General features: G+C 34.3%; 1 protein-coding gene across 1 annotated transcript; it reads right to left on the bottom strand.

Annotated features, from left to right (window-relative positions):
• Positions 1–7,387: 7,387 nt before the first annotated feature.
• Positions 7,388–10,301, bottom strand: LOC131055385 (zinc finger CCCH domain-containing protein 35). Its single transcript, XM_057989845.2, has 2 exons — positions 10,010–10,301; positions 7,388–9,895 (listed from the first exon to the last, which is right to left on the bottom strand). Exon 2 carries the CDS (start codon positions 9,849–9,851, stop codon positions 8,148–8,150), a length of 1,704 nt encoding a protein of 567 aa, XP_057845828.1. The 5' UTR covers positions 9,852–9,895; positions 10,010–10,301; the 3' UTR covers positions 7,388–8,147.
• Between the last annotated feature and the right edge of the window lie 8,893 nt (positions 10,302–19,194).

Consider the following 19,194-nt stretch of genomic DNA (forward strand, 5'->3'; position numbering starts at 1 on the left):
ACCACTCAGACCAATATGCACAAACCGGTACAAAACTTGATCTACTAAAACTACATTGTCTTAACTTGAACCTAAAAAAAGAAAAAGCATTTCACCCCAAAACAACCTCAACATATTAGAAATTGATTTTCAATATTGTCATGATGAGAATAGAAAAGGAATCCCAATAGTCAACATGACCATCTAAGACATATCCAGTACAAACACTCATTCTAGACCACAATAAGTTTCACCAGAGAAAAGATCAAAGATAACATAATCACTTCTAGAATAGGTAGCTAAGGAACACCAAACTTTTGGAAACATATTAAATCATCATCTCATTTCATCTAATTAGCACAACATGAATCTGCATTCAATTTTGTAGCATAGTATCATAGAAACAGACATATGGATTATCAACCAAATACACCATACATCAACTAAACATATACATATCTAGATCACTAGCAACAATCGAGTCATATAATATTGGCAATGGTTTGACATCAATGACAACAAAGACATCCATATTTGTAGTAGGATAAGCCTAGGTTTTGACCATTTGTCAGTGCTTTCCATATTTGAGATGAATACAATTCACTATATGTAAGTTATTAGTTTACAATGCTAATTAAAGTAGAAAGGATCATGGTTAAACCTATTAATTTTAAAACCGTATGCTCATACACCTATTAATGTTTTAATCATCCACATATTTAGGGTCTATAGTGACAAATAAATGTGAAATCAACACAATTATGAGTTAGTAACAATCAATTAGTTATAGTGCATTATGCCAACTTGGCATAGTTAAATCCTTATGGCATTGTTCGTAAACGAGGTTCATCACACTTTAATACCCTCATTAGGATCATTATCTTGAGTCTAAATGAGATCAAAGTATAGAAGAATGGGTCTATTCTTTTTCATTGGCTTTTTCCTGTCATCAATTCAATAATAGGGTAAATGTCTATCTAAATCATGTTAATCCTTGGTATTGTGTTATATCTTAGAATTTGAGGGTAGCAAGAAAAAGAGCCAGCATAACCCATGAGGGACCTAGGTAAAATTGATCCATCTTTTGTGCATGTTTTTTGAATAAATTCAACCAAAAAAATATCATATGAATGTAAAACCCTCAATCCACTTGCATGATTTATCAAAATGAGCAAGTGGAAAAATAACATCACTAGCAAAGTATTTTCCTTATTTACACTTTGGGGTGAACTTTTAGGGCATTTTTGGAATTTTCATAGTCATGCATGTCCAAGCCAATAATATAAACAACAAATATTAGTTTTCTATGGTTGGTGGTCATTTATAAAATAAACCAATCACTAGAAGGTATAAAATCTTTAAGATTTCCTAAATAAATATGGAAAAATACTCTTCCTTAAAATGTACTATGACACAAGGTGACAAGGATGGTCTTTTTATAATTATAGCCTCTAGTGTTTATTTAAGTTTTTCTTTTTTTTTGTAATGATGAAATTTGCATGTCCATGACTATTTCTCTTTAGTTTTGTGCATATTTTGAGATAACATATCAATGCAACTACACATTGACAATTGAAGCACTCTTGTGGTAATTTAGGCTCTTTCATTATATTATTATCAATGCATTAATATAGAATCCCACATCCCTTGTCCATTTCCCACCCATATATATTTGCCTTTCCAATATTAGCCCATTTTTCATACACATTATTGCACCCATATTAATAGTTCATTATCCATCTCAACTTTGGTATCCTTATGTCTTGAGGCAATCTCATAGGTCCTTCACCTATGGATCTATCCTTGATATTTCAAAATTTAGATTCTAAATTTAGTTTACTCTTACCTAGTCCTTTCCTACCTAAAGCTAATTGGGCACATGCTTGCATAATGTATTACTATGTCCTTACATTTCATGGTAGTCAATTGCTCCATTTAGCATCATTAATCATCAAGGAACTATCATTTTCATTTATAAAAGGAGCATGCAAGAACACTTAATTAGAGCACTAAAACAAAAATATGTTAATTCATCATAGAATCTTCTATATATTTGAAATTTTGTGTCCTTGATCATTTGCATGACCATGATGATAATCTTTGTTGGGGTTGACCTCAAAGAAAGTATAACCTAGTGATTTGGCAAACCTCTAAAGGTAATTTTTAAATAAGATCCTTTTAAAAATTGAAAATCTATGCTTGAAAAAAATTTGAGTCGACTAACAATTTCACACATTTGTTTACTCTTGCAACTTAACCCATCATCATCTTGCACTCACCTTGGTTGTGCATTTACATGGTTTTATTCATTTCCTCGTATTTCTATCACTCCCTTTAAGGATTTGGATAATTTATTCATGAAAAAAAATCATTGCAATACTAAGCTTAAGACATATATTTGTCAAATCACACAATGCAAGAAAGAAGAAAATGACCCAATCAAAGGATTATGTTTTTAGATTATTATCTTTAATAGCTAATTTGAGTTCTACTTTATGATATGATAAGCTTCAACATATATTGATTGACAATTTACTTCTCTTGAAAAGGCATGTGTTTTGTGAACCTTATCATTAATATTCAAGTTTAGGTAATATTGTATGTAAATATCAAAATGCTTTATTGGAATATCATCTTTTATATCATCATATTTATTACAGTTCTTCTTATGATTATGGATTAACATTATTTTCACATTGCAATAAGGGAAAATGAGGATGTACATATTCAAGATCATCATACACATATCAAAACTAAGAAATTTAGAAAAGTCACTACATTAGAGCAGCCTCCACAAATGGAACATTTTTTAGAAAAAATATCATTGTCTAATTAATGCTATCAGATTTCTAATCCAGAAGCATCAAAAGAAATATTATTGTCTATTTAAGTCAATAGATATATCTAAGCTTACACCATGCATATTCAAATATTTTTGTGCTTATCATTGTTGAAATGGATATTCTATATATAGATTCATTTCATTGAAACATAAAATTTAAGATTTTGTAAACACAAGTTGAGGCTAATCAAATGGCATTCCATGGTGAATATTAAAGCAAACACATAAGATAACATGTAAATCAATTGTTTTGATGCATATATCACACTAAGCATTTTTACTTCAAACTTTTCTTCACAGGGGTACACTTTACAATAACATGAATAGTCTTATGAGGGCATTGGTTTCAACAATGCATTTTCTATGCATATTATTGACACATCCAATGGGGATGAATTTATTGATTAGATATTCTCACTTTTTCTATAACTATTTACAAAAATAATTGTTTTTTATTTTTTCGTTCTTGGCTTTGTTACATTTTTTCTATGTTTGTAGCTAGCATGTGAATGACACAAATACATCGACACATGTGACTTTGAACATGTGTTTTGTATCATTCCTACTTCAACCTTTTATTTATGTCATGTCTATTATAATCTCCTTTCTTATTATTATATTTCCTCATATCTCCTTACATTTTGATCTTTCATTAGATCTCCTCTTATCATTTTCTCATGTATTGTTTCTTTATATGGGAGTATATTCTTATGGTTGCTAACTGCATCCTTAGCTCCTCTATTGCATGTTTATGTTATTTAGTTCATATGATATCTATAATACACATTTATGATATTTAGTTGTTATATTTAATATGTTTAAATTCATAGATTATATGATCCTAATAATTACACGTATTTATGATATTATTTTTACACACTCATCATGTCACATGTTTATTCTTTTATGATATTTAAAATATATTTACTTATATTTTATATGTTTATACCTGCATGTTTTCATACTTATATGCTATGATCCTCATCATGCTTATATCTTATGACTACATTTTATAGTTAGTATCATGCTCATATCCTTTTATCTTACTTGTGCTTTACATTATCCTTATCTTGTTGCTTGTCTTCATTGGAGGGAACATTGAAGGGCACATTACTTTCCCTCATTTTGTGTGCTTTCATAATACATCTAACCCATGTTCTTGCATGATTATGACATCATGATAATCTTCACCATTTTTTTTGTATTTAATCATGATCATATATTTCTCTTTACCTCCAATTTTTTTCATTATTTACATGCAACCAAATGGGAGATAGGGGGAGAAGGGGCACATATATGTTGTTAACACTTTTTTGAATTATGTTTTGCAACGACATCTTATAATGGCTCCTATGTTAATGGGACCTTTGTCAATCTTTATATTTTGTCAAAATCTTACACAAGGTTAGAGTCTTAAAACTTTCTAGTAACAAAATCTCTCTTCTTTCTTCTTTTTACTTTCACTATTTTGGAAGATAGTTTTAAAGAAAGTTGTAGATAGTGTTTGTTTTAAAGGTGTGGAGAAAACCACTTGTTGTGTGCTGCTTTTTTGTAAAAGTTTATGATGAAACAATCATTATTAAAGAGTATAAGAATTATCATCCATATTTATATCTTTCATTTTTTTAAATAGTTACTTTCCATGTTAACCTCTTGTTCTTACTTTAGCATGTGTCCTCATAGTAGTTAGCATGCATGTCAAAGTGGAGGCGAAGTGTAAAGGCACTACATACTGATGTCTTTTCTCTCATATTTGAAGCACACTTCATCAAATTTGTGTGCAACTTGGCATTTCTTTGCATGAAATTACCAAATAACCTTACTCCAATCCCATTCCCCAAATATTCCAAGAGTCTAGACCCATACCCCAATTTTCATTGTTTATTACCTTGATTCAAATTTATAACAATAGCATTTACTTACACCAATGTTATGCACATAATTGAATCCTAAGCTTTAAGATTTAAATTTTAGATTGTCATCTTCTCTCTTTCCTACTAAACATAAGAGTTTAGTAAAACTTGAATTATTTCAAGTTACATAGTAAGGTTATATAATTAAGTACCTACTAAACATAAGAGTTGAGTAAAACTTGAATTATTTCTAGTTACATAGTAAGGTTATATAATTAAGTACATGCCTTGAACAATTATTATCCATACTGCATTTATAAAGAGCATAACTAGAGTTTAGGCATTCCATCATGTTAAGCTTACCACATGTTTGTCTATTATCATTTATATTTGTTCATTATCACTAAGTCAATCCACTACTAACTCGACCCAAAATGAGAAACCCTTGACTTAAGTTTCCAATTATCTCTCTCCAAACCTTCCTTATGAGTTGAGCAAAACTTGAATTATTTCAAATGACATACTACAACATGTTTTCCTATTATCATTTATATTTGTTCATTATCACTAAGTCAATCCACTACTAGCTTGACCCAAAAAGAGAACAAGACAAACAGATGCCAATTAAATTGCAAGCTAAGTTCATTTCAACAAACACCTATCCCATCAAGAACAAATTCTAATCAACTTTTTATTCCAATGAGGTAAAGGCTGACAACTGTATTTGAAATTTGATGTGAAAAACCACAACATTATAATTTAACCATCAAATTATGTCACAAACAATACGTTTATTTACTTAATTATTACAGTAATTTAAATATATTAACTTCCTAAACTTCTATTATTGTGTTAATATTTGTCATAATCTTTGTCATAAAAGATTATAATAAGGGCTTTTTTCAAACTAAAAGGGCTAGTCAAAACAATGGAGGACTTGTAACTTTGAATAAACTTCTATTATAGCATTAATATTTGCCATTTTCCAACAAAACCCTAGTCAAAACAATGAAAGACTTGTGGGCAAGTAAATTTCTCACCTCAGTGGCGAGTACAAATCAAGACCCTTGTCTAGTGGGATTTAGGTTCAACAAATTTTAAAAATATAAACAAACCGCCTAAAATAAATAAATAAAAACCTTTTTATATTATTATATCATTAAATCAGAAATCCCATGTGATGATGTGACATATAATTCTTCTTTAAAGCAAAGCATAAAGTTGCATTCAAAAGCAATGAACTTCTAGACTTGTAGTGTCAGCAAAAGTTTTACAAAGTCTTCAGCTGAGACTAAACTTTCTCAGCTATCTAATTTTAGCAAAACAGGATATTTCCCTGCTTCTAAAATACTTGTAGCCATTACTCTTCACAGAAAGAAAAAGAAAATCTCAAACAAATGAAGGGAATCATTGAAACAGAGAGCAAACTCCACGTATGGGAGACATGCTCTAACTTTATGGGCATTTTGCAGGCTGCTTCAAAATCTGTGTCCACCATATTTCCTGTCCATCTCAAGACAAAATCCAATCTGTGACTCAGAAAGGCTCAGCCATTCCCAAGCCCCCAGCAATCACAATCCAAAATTACCTACTCCGACATAGCCTTGGCAGTACGCCAACATGATAATGATATGATCTGGTCCTACAACACCTCACACAGAAATGAATTGGTCTTACAGCCCAATCTTGTGATTTTCCTACAAGCTTTTGACCACTCAGTTTGATCACAATCTCAGTGTGATCTGAAATATCAGTTTAAAACAATCACAATTTTTCATTGACTGAGAAAATTCATATCAATTATGAATTATGAACTATGTTAGTAAATAATTTCAAATTTTGGCATATGAAAATATCTTAAAATGCTTCAGATTAAGCATCTAAACTGAAAATGCTATTTTACATAATTACACCAAGAATTCTTCGATTCCTGGATGATATTTCATACTCTGATCATCTTGGTACCATTTGGTACTCTGAATATGGCATTAAGTAGCAGAATTATCCTGAAACAGGTTCTATTTCAGACTCTCAATATGGCATTAAGCAGGATAATTATCCGGAAACAGGTTCTATTTCAGACTCTCAGTATGGAATTAAGTAGGATAATTATCCTGAAACAGGTTCTATTTCACACTCTCAATATGGCATTAAGTAGCATAATTATCCTAAAATGGGGTTCTATTTCAGACTCTGAATATGGCATTAACATAATTATTCTGAAATGGGTTCTATTTCATACTCAACACCTCAAAAAGCACTCTGATGATTTCTTATTCTAGCTAGCAAAATAGACAGGTGGGATTGAAGAAAAAATGCATACACAGTTAAGCCAAAAGCTCATACACTTAATAGACTCTGGAAAATTAATGCCAATAGCTTAAAATGCTTCTAAATGTAATAAACATGTAAAAATTTACCATCTGAAATTATTTTTGCTCCCTTACCTATACTGAAAAGCTATTTTACATAATTACACCAAAAATTCTTGATCCCTGAATGATATTTTATATTGTGATCACCTGGGTACTATTTGAGACTCTATTTTAGACTCTAAATATGGCATAAGTAGCATTATTATCCTGAAATGGATTCTATTTCAACCTCTGAATATGACATTAAGTAGCATAGTTATCTTAAAAATATCTAAGTAACATGGTTATTCTAAACATATTATATATTTATATTATCTGAAATTTTCCAGACAATAAAATTGAAAAGAAATTTTGATTATATAAAAAATATCAAATATATTATGGGCTTTACAATTTTGACCACCTATATTCGAAATACACAGAGATTTAAATATATTTACAGAAGTGACGACTAGACTGGTATTGCTGTACATTCTGCTTGTTACAGTGAGAAGAAAGAAATGGATCTCTACCTATATACAGAGCTATTAATAGTAAAATGCTTACGAACAGTGTCTGCTGACAGTCAATAGCATTTCCCTTACATGGTTGCACTTATACCTGCTTACAAAATGAATTCCACTGCCAAAAGGTTTTTCCATGGATAAAGAGAGGCCATTCCAGACCACGTTAAATTCCAAGCAGTTGCAACCTGCCTACAAAATTATGCTGAATTTGCAGCAAATCCTCCAATCAAACAATCGGTCTACTCATTGCAGAGCGAATCGTGAACCAACAAAATCATCATCATCCAAAGAAGAGAAGAGAAGAGCCTGTTAACTCCTGTATAAAAATCGGATATAAGAAGGAAATAAAATCCCCATATAAACCATCCCTCGAACAAACCCAACCCAGAACCTGATTTCTTACACAGCATATAGCACAAGAAATGGCAAAGATATGAACAATTAATCAAAGGGTTAACGTTTCAAACCCCGAAAACAACCCATTACCTCCCTCCCAGCCCCCCAACCCCAACTGTACACAACTATCTCAATTCTTATTTAACTCTACACAGATAAAGCAATCCTAATGCACACAGCTTAAAGCACTAGTTTGCTACTTAACAAGCTCATTAACCCACCCCAGATCAGGAGAAGACTCGGAATTGTTAGCGTTAGCAAGATTAGTATTGTTCTCCCTGTTCAGCCTGCCGTAGATCTTTGCACGCAGATCACGCCCTGACTCCACCCTCTGCACTGGCTCCTCGGCCCATTCTGGGCAATCCGCTTGCCAGAGGTCCACCTTGTTATCCATTCTCGACTTAGTAGGAGTGACAGGAAGACTGTAAGAGTAGCAATGTCGCAGGTTCGATGGCCTAGGAGAGGAGCCGCTCTGAATACAAGCCATTTGAGGCTGCACCCACAAAGAAGGCGTCCCTCCTCCTCCTCCTCCATTGTTAAGCTCCAGACACTGTAGGGAGCTCACGAGATCCGCCATTGCCTTGGGAGAGTGCTGCGACAGAGGTGTATACGAGACATCGCTGCTAGACAGAGCCTTTGGGCTGGAAAGTCCATCAAGTGATGAGGGTATTGTTATGTTGGGGTAGCGCAAGCCAAATGGAGAGGCAGAACCAGAAGCTTCAGAGAAATTCACGGGATTGAGACTGAAACCAGCACTGGTGTTGTCGCTGTTGTTACTAGGTGAGGGGTTCCAACCCCCACAAGCAAGCGGCCAACTGGAAGGCGAGTGCGGAGGAGAGGCTGCAGGGGAAAGCGGTGGCGATAAGGATGGTGGCGATTGCGAATGCGAATATCCCACCAGCGTTGAGGTAGGCGAGTTGGACGACATTGGATAAAGACTAGGCTTGGAAAAGTACCCCCGCGGAGAGGTCAAGCACCCTCCGTGATTCGAACTCATGGCGTCCAAACCAAGAGCTAAAGCTGCTCCTGCTCCCACTCCCGCTCCGTCGAAGGAAGCAGAAGAACCAGAACCAGAACCAGAACCAGCACCAGCCGCTGCAGCCGCAGAAACAGCGTGACGAAGCGGAGAGCCATCGTAACCGTGATGATTCTTCGAAGCCCTGGGAGAGGCGTTAGCAGAAGGGGGCAGAAGACGGAGCTGCTGAGGCGTGTGAGCGAAAAAACAGACCCTGCGACGGCAATTGCGGCCATCTTTGCAAGGCTGGGTTCTGTAACGACCAGGGTGAAGCCAGCATTCAAAGACGCCATGCGCGAATTCGCATGCATCGCCTCTCCTGCAACTGCCCTTTCTGAAATCCGGACAGGCGGTTCCACAGTAAAGGAAACGGCGAGGATCCCGGCGCCTCGCCTTCTCTCCCGGATGCGCAAAAGGGCACTCCGTCCAGTCATGGCTTCTTCCCCTCATGCATCTCCGAACTTTAAACTCGTACATTCTGAATTCATCACAAGAATATGCTTCCACTCCCAGCGCAACCAAAGACACCTCCTCTTCATTATTCGACGGCAAATACTTATGCAGGGCACAGACCTCATCGCTCGCTGATCTAAACCCTCCAGAAGACATAGACGCAACTGCCGCTGCAGCCGCATCAAAGCCCTCCTCTTTACAAACATTTTCATGCCATTCATCACCATTAGACAACGGATCACAGCCAAAAGACAAGCTCTTGGCCAAGAATCTCCTCTCATTGAGGAAATTCATCTCCTCTCTTGGCAAGAACTTCGTGCTGGAGACTTCGAACCCCGGCGAGTGTTCGAACACAGGCACAACAAAATCACCATTTACAGAACCATTAAAAAAAGAAGCAGGCATGTACGATTCCGACGAAACCCCTGGCATTTTCACCCACCAAGATGATCTACCCTCCTCTCTACCTCAAATCCCTGAGAATCCTCACCAAACCAACAGCAACACACTAAACAAGGTGCCCAAACCAACAATTGAGATCAATCAAAACCAATCCACAGCAAAAAGATCAAAACTTAACAAACCTTTACCTCCTTTCTCACTTCTCCACCACTCCTCCTTCAAATCAAATCTGCTACCTCCTATCTATCCACCAACCAATTCCAGTAACGATGCAACATCTCCCTCGAGGAAATAACACTCAAACTACTACCACTTCCTTCACCCATTGCAACCAGGTCACAAGTTCGAGACCCTCCACTGCTAAAACCAGAACTTCTTCAGGCATTCAAAGAAAGCTACAGGAAAATAGAGAGGGGAAGGGAAAGAATATAAAGCTGTGGAGGCTGGATTAATTACCACTAATATCGGATTTACCCTTTTAACTGACTCGTTTTCACTCCCCTTTCTTTCTTTATCCTTTTTTATAATGTTTTTTAACTTGAGTCGGTGAAGTCTTGCCCCAATGGGCCGTAAAACCACGAGAAATTGTAGCTGATGATTTGGTCGAATCCATGACACGTCACCACATGTTATAACTTAATATTACTGCAAGAATTTCGATGCTGCAACTTGCAACATCCACGTCAACGTCACACGTTCCGACACTTCAATTGGCCGTTCCGTTCCGTTTTGGAAACTCTTATCCCTCACTTTGCTTGCATTCATTCCTACGTTAACAAAGCAGAAAGTTATTAAATATGGATTCATTACAAAGAATACCCGAATTGTTTCTTCTAAAACCTGGGGAGCATTGGTATGGTTACTACAGGCTGGAATTTGACGGCCACCCTTGTCGTGAATCTTTATTGAAGAAGCGGTTATGCACTATATAAATTGTCGAAAATTATTGAGGAAGTAGCTATGCAGTCATATACAAGCGGTTATGCAGTTATATAAATTGGCAGTCATATATACATGTATAAAAAAGCGCATTGGGAGATGTGTCTCTTATATATATGAGCCTCTACAATGCACCAAAGCAAGCATTCATTATGGCGTGAGGAGCATGGATGCAGGTATGGGAGACGTGTCTCTTACATATATGAGTCTCTACAATGCACCAAAGCAAGCATTCATTATGGTGTATGAGGAGCATGGATGCAGGTATGGGAGATGTGTCTCTTACATATATGAGCTCTTCTACAATACACCAAAGCAAGCATTCATTATGGTGTATGAGGAGCATGGATGCATAGGAGATGTGTCTCTTACATATATGAGCCTCTACAATGCACCAAAGCAAGTATCCATTATGGTAGCGATACAATAGGAGAGAAAGCGGCTAGAAATAAATGTATAAAGAAGTGCATTGGAAGATGTGCCTCTTATATATCTGACTATTTATATTATGGTTGCATAGCCAATTGCTATTATCAAGCCTTTACGATGCACCAACACATTACAATGCACCAACACATTCATTATGTTGTATGAGGGGCATGGATGCCTTAGTGCATCTAGGGATTGGATAGTTGTTTTTCTCAAATATGAGCTATATGAGAGTAGATTTTATGGTGTATGAGGGGCATGGATGCCTTAGTGCATCTAGGGGCTGGATAGTTGCTTTTCTCAAATGTGAGCTATATGAGAGTAGATTTGAAGATATGCCTCTTATATATCTAACTATTTATATGGCTGCATAGCCAATGACTATAATTCGATGCACCAACACATTACAATGCACCAATGCATTCATTATGGTGTATGAGGGGCATGGATGTCTTAGTGCATCTAGGGGTTGGATAGCTATTTTTCTCAAATATGAGCTATATGAGGGTAAAATTGAAGATGTGCCTCTTATATATCTGACTATTTATATGGCTACATAGCCAATTACAATAATTAAGCCTCTACGAAGACCAACACATTACAATGCACTAATGCATTCATTATGGTGTATGAAGGGCATGGATGCCTTAGTGCATCTAGGGGTGGATAGTTATTTTTCTTAAATATGAGCTATATGAGAGTAGATTTGAAGATGTGCCTCTTATATATCTGACTATTTATATGGTTGCATAGACAGTTACTATTGTCAAGCCTCTACAATGCACCAACACATTCATTGTGTTGTATGAGGGGCATGGATGCCTTAGTGCATCTAGGGGTTGGATATTTGTTTCTCTCAAATATGAACTATATGCAAGTAGATTTGAAGATGTGCCTCTTATATATCTAACTATTTATATGGATGCATTGCCAATTACTATAATTAAACCTCTATGATGCACCAACACATTACAATGCACCAACGCATTCATTATGGTGTATGAGTGGCATGGATGCCTTAGTGGAAATAGGGTTGGATAGCTGTTTTTCTCAAAAATGATCTATACGAGAGTAGATTTGAATTGTAATGTGTTTTTGGTAGGTTTTGTGTATAATTTTATTGGACATTTTAGATCACACTTCGTAATATAGTATTAGAAAGAGAAAAGACAAAATAGAAATTGTGTATAGTTTTGGTTGTATTTGCAATGGGATCATATCTTATATTATATTATTAGAAAGAGAATAGATAAAATAGAAATATCATGTTTTTAAATGTCTATGTTTTATTATACAACCTATCACTAGTACATGTTTTGCATGTATAGGTGTACGTTGTATATTAGAAAGAGAATAGATAAAATAAAAATATCATGTTTTTAAATGTCTATGTTTTATTATACAACCTATCACTAATACATGTTTCACATGTACAGGTGTTTGTATAATAAAAGACACTTATTTGTAAACATGATTTTAATTGTCAGTTCTTATTATCGAGTCTCTACAATGCACTAAGGCATTCATTATGGTGTATGAGGAGCATGCATGCCTTGGTGCATTGTAGGGCCCATGGATAAATGTTTCCCTCATAAATGAACTATATGAAAGTATATTTGAATTGTAATATGTTTTTGGTAGATTTTGTGCATAATTTTATTCAAGATTTCATATCACACTTTGTAACATATTGTTAGAAAGACAAAAGACAAAATAGAAATCGTGTATAATTTGGTTGTATTTGGTTGGGATCATATTTTATATTATTAGAAAGAATAGATAAAACAGAAATATTATGTCTTTAAATGTTTGTCTTTTATTATACAACCTACACCAATTTATGCAAAAAAATAAATTAAAATTTTTGTCCCTACTACATGGTTATTTTAATTTATTTTTCACATGTACTGGTGTAGGTTGTATAATAAAAGACACTTATTTGAAAACATGATTTTAATAGCCAATTCTTATTATTGAGCCTCTACAATGCACTAAGACATTCATTATGGTGTATGAGGGGCATGGATGTCTTGGTACGTCGTAGGGGTTGGATAGATGTTTCCCTCAAATATGAGTTATATGAGAATGGATTTGAATTGTAATGTGTTTTCGGTATATTTTATGTATAATTTTATTCAACATTACAGATCATATTTTATAATATATTATTTTAGAAAGAGAATAAACATAATAGAAATTGTGTATAGTTTTGTTTATATTTGTGTTGGGGTCGTATTTTATATTATATTATTAGAAAAAGAATAGTTAAATTAGAAATATTATGTTTTTAAATGTCTATATTTTTTTATACAATGTACACCAGTTCATGCAAAAAAAAAATTAAAATATTTGTCCTTAATGCATGATTATTTTAATTTATTTTTTGCATAAATTGGAGTAGGTTGTATAATAAAAGACACTTATTTTAAAACATGATTTTAATTGCCCTTTTTGCCAAAAACATGAAGATATGAATCACATTTTTTGAGGATGATAATTTGTTAAAAAAACAATGGAATTTTGTATTTCATGAGTTCCCTGTTATTTTTCAACATAAACTTAATTGGAAAGAAGCCTTGCTTGGGTCAAGCTTCATAATAATGTTATTGCTAATGGAGTTCGTCATGTTATTTTATTGCATTTATGAAGAAACATATGTAAAGAAGATTTAAATAACCATAATGATCATCAAAAATTTGCAATTCTAAAAAATTTACTTTGACATATTTTATCATCTTGCTTCTTTCTTCTCTCAACTACAAGTGAATTCCTAGAAGAACTTGAAGATGGATTTTCAAATTCAATGCATCAAATGTCGAGTAGATATGTTGCTAAAAAATCAGAAGATTTGTACTGCTTAAGGACTAAGGCCTATCTTGCAAAATTTATTGTTCCTTCTTCTTTCTTTGCGTTCGCCTGATTTGTTCATCTTTGCTAGACTATTGTAATTCCATAGGTTATGTTGTTGGTCTCCATATTTAGTTATGATTGTCATACTTTTGGCATGCATGTGTGATGGTTATATGTTGATTGTGGACTATTGGCTATGTGCTTCCATTGACAGTCTGTTGATTGTCTTCCTATTGTAATCAATTTTTGCATTTTTGAATAAAAATTAAAAAAATTAATTAAAATTTATTAGTACCTACCTATTATTGTGTTTATTTTTTTAATTTTTAATTACCTTCACAAATATGTATGTATGTACATGCATATGTATGTTTGTATATAATTATTTTTTTCTATTAAAGATAGTTGATCAAAACAAAGATTACATTAAAAGGAGCATCAACTCCAAAGAGTATAAGTTGGTATTTGAATATAAGATCAAGCACCCATACATACATTGGGTATACATGTGACTGCAAAAAAGGAATAGAGCTATTATCTAGTGTCAGGCACCTATAACATTGTTGTTATATTCAGCCTTATCCCCTTCATTAACTCCAAGGGGTGGCTCAACCAAATGAGGATCAATTTTTGGAACCATATAGTCTTTTGTAGTCTTATTGTTACTAGTAGCTTCATCTTTAGTCAACTTAGGAATCTTTCTCTTATCCAAGAACTTGTTAAGAATTTCCAACTCTTGTTGATTCAAGTTATTTCTTCCATTGGAGAAGAAGATGGTTGACTTTATCTTTGTTTTGTAGACAATAGTGATGTCTTATTTAAGCAGAATCAAGAAGTGGTCTTTTAGTATCTCAAGGGCATTTGAGATGTACAACATAATAGTCAAATAGGTGAACTCACATTTGAAATCAGTAAGGTGCCTTCTAATGCCCTAGAAAATCTATGTACATTCTTCTTCTTCCAAAAAAAACCAAAAAATCTCATTTGTATAAACAAGCCAAAACTTATTCAAGTTGGGATTAAAAGCATCAACATACCTGGCCATGATTTTATGACACAAGGGTCATTCCAATTTATAGGCAGACCAAAAAAGAAAGACCATATAGCACTTTCATAAGAACATTCAAATAAAAGATGTTTAAAACACTAAGTGACCCCACAAATGTCACACATCCTAGTGTCAAGACCATAACAATGCAAAATAGTACCAACAGTCTTTTTTTAAGCAATAAAAGCAAGATTTTTTGGGCTCCACGGAGTTGTGCTAGGTATGCAGTAGTTTACTAGCCCAAGTAGAATCAGACCATTTAAAATTTCAAGAAATATTAAGCCTATTATAAATCTATCCCAAGATAGTTAGCAAGGAATATAGCTTATTCACTATCATGTCATAAAGTTTAGAGACATCTACCCATTTGATATTGTAGAGGAGATCAAAGTCACTAATCAATTTACTTGGGAAGGTGTCTCCCAAGCCTTTGATAAGCATAAAGTATGTTTTCTTTTGAGACTGTAGGACCCCAAGGTTAGTAGCCAATTGATCCCAAGTCCTGATTTTTTATTTACAAGAATATCCTAAAAGCAACTCACCCCAAGGAGTTCCAATATTTTGTCGAGCAACCTTGAGACAAGGCTAAGGGTTTATCATTTAGCACCACATTCCACCAAATGGATTTATTCTAAACACAAATCATAGGAGATTGAGATGTAGCAAAACCATTTATGATCAAGTGCCTCACCTTAGTCCAAGCCTTCCATAGAATGTCAAACATAGGAGAGCCAAAGACCTTGACATCAAACTAACTAAACATGATGTCCTAAATATGAAAGAGGCCTCATTGTTTGCCTTTCTTTGTTCTAGAAACAAGCAAGTTAGCTTGTCTTCTTCTAGAGCTTTGAAGATCCATTTAGCAACCATGGCCAAACCTTGAATCCTAAGATCTTTGAGGCCCAAACCTCCCATTTGTTTAGGGAGGCAACACCATTGGCATTTAACACAATGTCTTTTTTTGTTACCCTTACCATCAAACCAAATAAATTCTCTTAGAATTTTTTTAAGTTTCTCAAGCTGATAATTAGCAAATAGCCAAGGCAAGGAGTGGTAGATAGCATGAGATGAGATCACCTTATGAACAACCTGTATTTTGAAAATTAGGGAAAGCATATGTGTTTGCCATAATTTAAACACATGTTTCTTTTCTATCTTTTAAAAGACCTTACCTACACACATTTTTAGGGAGGGATCAATGGCAAAAGGTATGCCCAAATATCTAACCACTTTGGAGGAATTAGTCCATTGTCATCCTTTGTGTGCCAACCAATTTGGAGGCTCACTAGACCAACCAATGATAGTTTATTTATTGGGAGAAATTTTAGAACTTGAGGCAACACAAAATATTTGCATTATATCCATAATATTATCAAAATTATCCTCAATTAATTCAATAAAAGGATTGTATCATTTGCAAATTGTGCATTAATCAACTGGCCATGATTGGGAAGTCTAACTCTTTTAATTGGAGGAGAGATAAGGTTGGCTTTGAGAATAAAATGTGTTGCATCTACAGCTATATCAAACAAGACAGGGGCAATAAGGCATCCTTGCCTTATGGATTTTTGGAGAGGAATGGGTTCTAAAATCTCACCATTAATATCGATTTGGTTAGACGAATTCTTGAACAATATGTTTATTCATCTACAAAAGTAGGGGGGATCCCAAAAGCTTTTAGCATATCACTAACAAAAGGACATTCAATCTTGTCATAGGCTTTTTCAAAGTCAAGAAGTATCAATGCAACATTTTGTCCATCTTTTTTGGCCCAATGAATTCCCTACCAACTTGTGATCGATTATTCTAAGATGTATCTCCCCTTAATAAAACTTGTTTGTGTTACTAAAAAATTTTTACTTAACACTCAAGTATGTCTCCTAGCCGAGTTTTTAGCAATAATTTTAGAAGAGACATTAAGGAGAGTTATAGGTCTCCAATTCTTCATTGGTGTTTTATCCCCATCTTTGGGGATTAATTTGATAATTCCCTCATTCATACTAGGTCCCAAGGAGTTTGTCTAAAACTCATATCTATAAAACTCCAAAAGTTCACCCCCAATCCATTCTATGTTTTCTATATAAAAGTATGCATTCAACCAATCTGCCCCTAGAGACTTATCATTGGCTAATGATTTTAACAATTTCCACAATTTTTGCAACAATGATATCCTTATCCGGTTCAACAGCATAATCTATTCACGTTTTTTGGTATCAAGCTAAGGTATAAGCTCCTAGCTTCAAGAGCGTTATCATTCAGTTTAGAGGAGAATTTTTTCTTAAAGGAGTAGAAGGCCTCTTTCATGAAGGAGGGGTCTTTTGAAACAATCTCATTATTGACTATAGGTCCAATTTCATTTTTGATATGTTTGTGTCTAATCAAGTTAAAGAAACACTTAGAACCCTTGTCCCCTTCACGGATCTAGTTCATTTTAGCTCTGATTATCTAGCCTTGAAATTTATAATTTTGGACCTTCCTCGATTTACTAGTATAGATAAGATAGGGTTCCAACCATGGATTAAGGCAATCCTTTTGAATTTGAGTTTCATAGACTAGAAGCTTTTGATGTAATAGATTCTCCAACATATTTCTATATAGTGCTTTCTTCTTGCCCATAATTCCAAACAAGCTTTTCTAGACTGTCACAATGGAGTCCTATTTTTGAATTGGTCAAGATTTTGGTTAAGACGTTTGGAAAGAAGAGTAACAATTCTAATACCACTAAGACAAGAACTATCATTGGGAAAGGAGTTATTAAGCTTGAAGTGATAAGACTGAGGAGGGGACTAAATAGAGGGAGAAAGAAAGAGACTAATTGATGTCTCAATGGGGGAATGGTTAGACATAGAGGTAGGATGAATAACAAGAAGTTCTCATTGCATCTAGCAAGAAAGGAGATAGCATTAATGTCACCATAAAATATGTCTAGCCTAGAATAAACCATGTTGGAAAGGGATTGATTGTTACACCAAGTGAACCATATAGACTTAGACAATAACTTGCCAGATTCTAGGGGATCAACCAAAATCAACACTCTCTTCATTTTTTACTAGAAGAAGAGTTCATCATCTTTCCAGGTCTAGTCCTTCTCATCTTTCTTATCTTTTTTTTCCAATCATGTTAAAGCCTCTAGTGCAAACCCAAGGGATCTTGGGAAAGTTATTAGCCATCTAATTCTACAACTCTAACCTTTCTTTGTAGTCATTAGAGGCATATAAGGAGAAAACCCCTACAATGTCTGAGCCACTAGAAATAGTGATCCAAATTAACCTATCACAAGGGGACCTTCCCCATTGTGAAATGTTGTTAGTCCATTTAGGTTGCAACAAGATGGTTGTTCCTCCTTTGGCCCTATCATGTTTTAAGATGAAAGTTAAGGCATTTTTGCATATAAGATTCATAACACATTTTTCTTGAAATCGTATAACTTTAATCTCTTGCAAGCTATAATATGTCAAGTTATGGTCTATTGTTACAAAATGATCTCACCACATATTTTCTATCTGAGGATTTTAGACCTCTTACATTCCAACTGTAGATTTTCAATTTCATTTAGGTTTAGGTGAGGAAGTATTCTTTTGATTCTTGTATAATCTGTAAAATATTTAAGCATTTTATCATCATTCCCTTTCTTGTTGGATTTCTTCTTTGTGCTATAGTTTGAGTTTTTAGGTCTATCATTCATCTTCCTCTTTTTACTTTCCTCATTATTGTTGTCAATACTCTATAAGAGTACAAAAGATCCAAGGTCAAACCCTAAAAATAAGGGGTTAAAGTGTAAAACTACCATTTCTTTCACAATACCAACAACCAATTTAGGGTCAAGATTTTTGGAAATTCCCACAGTTAGCACTCAATGGTTGGAGGTTTTCTTTTTCTCTTTTACAACCTTATTCTAGAGTTTCTTAATAGCTAGCTAATGAGCATTTTTTGGACCTTGGGGGTTGTCTACATTTTATTCTTCATGATATAGTCTCATGTTTTGTCATGACAACATCTTGTTTTTTCCACATTAGGAGGGAGGTTAGTATCATTACCTTCCTTTGAAATGTTTTGCTTTATATTTTTTTCAACTAAACTATGATTCAGTTCACTAAGAGGGCTGTC

The sequence above is a fragment of the Cryptomeria japonica genome, chromosome 2, assembly GCF_030272615.1.
Source record: "Cryptomeria japonica chromosome 2, Sugi_1.0, whole genome shotgun sequence".
Classification (NCBI taxonomy): Eukaryota; Viridiplantae; Streptophyta; class Pinopsida; order Cupressales; family Cupressaceae; genus Cryptomeria; species Cryptomeria japonica.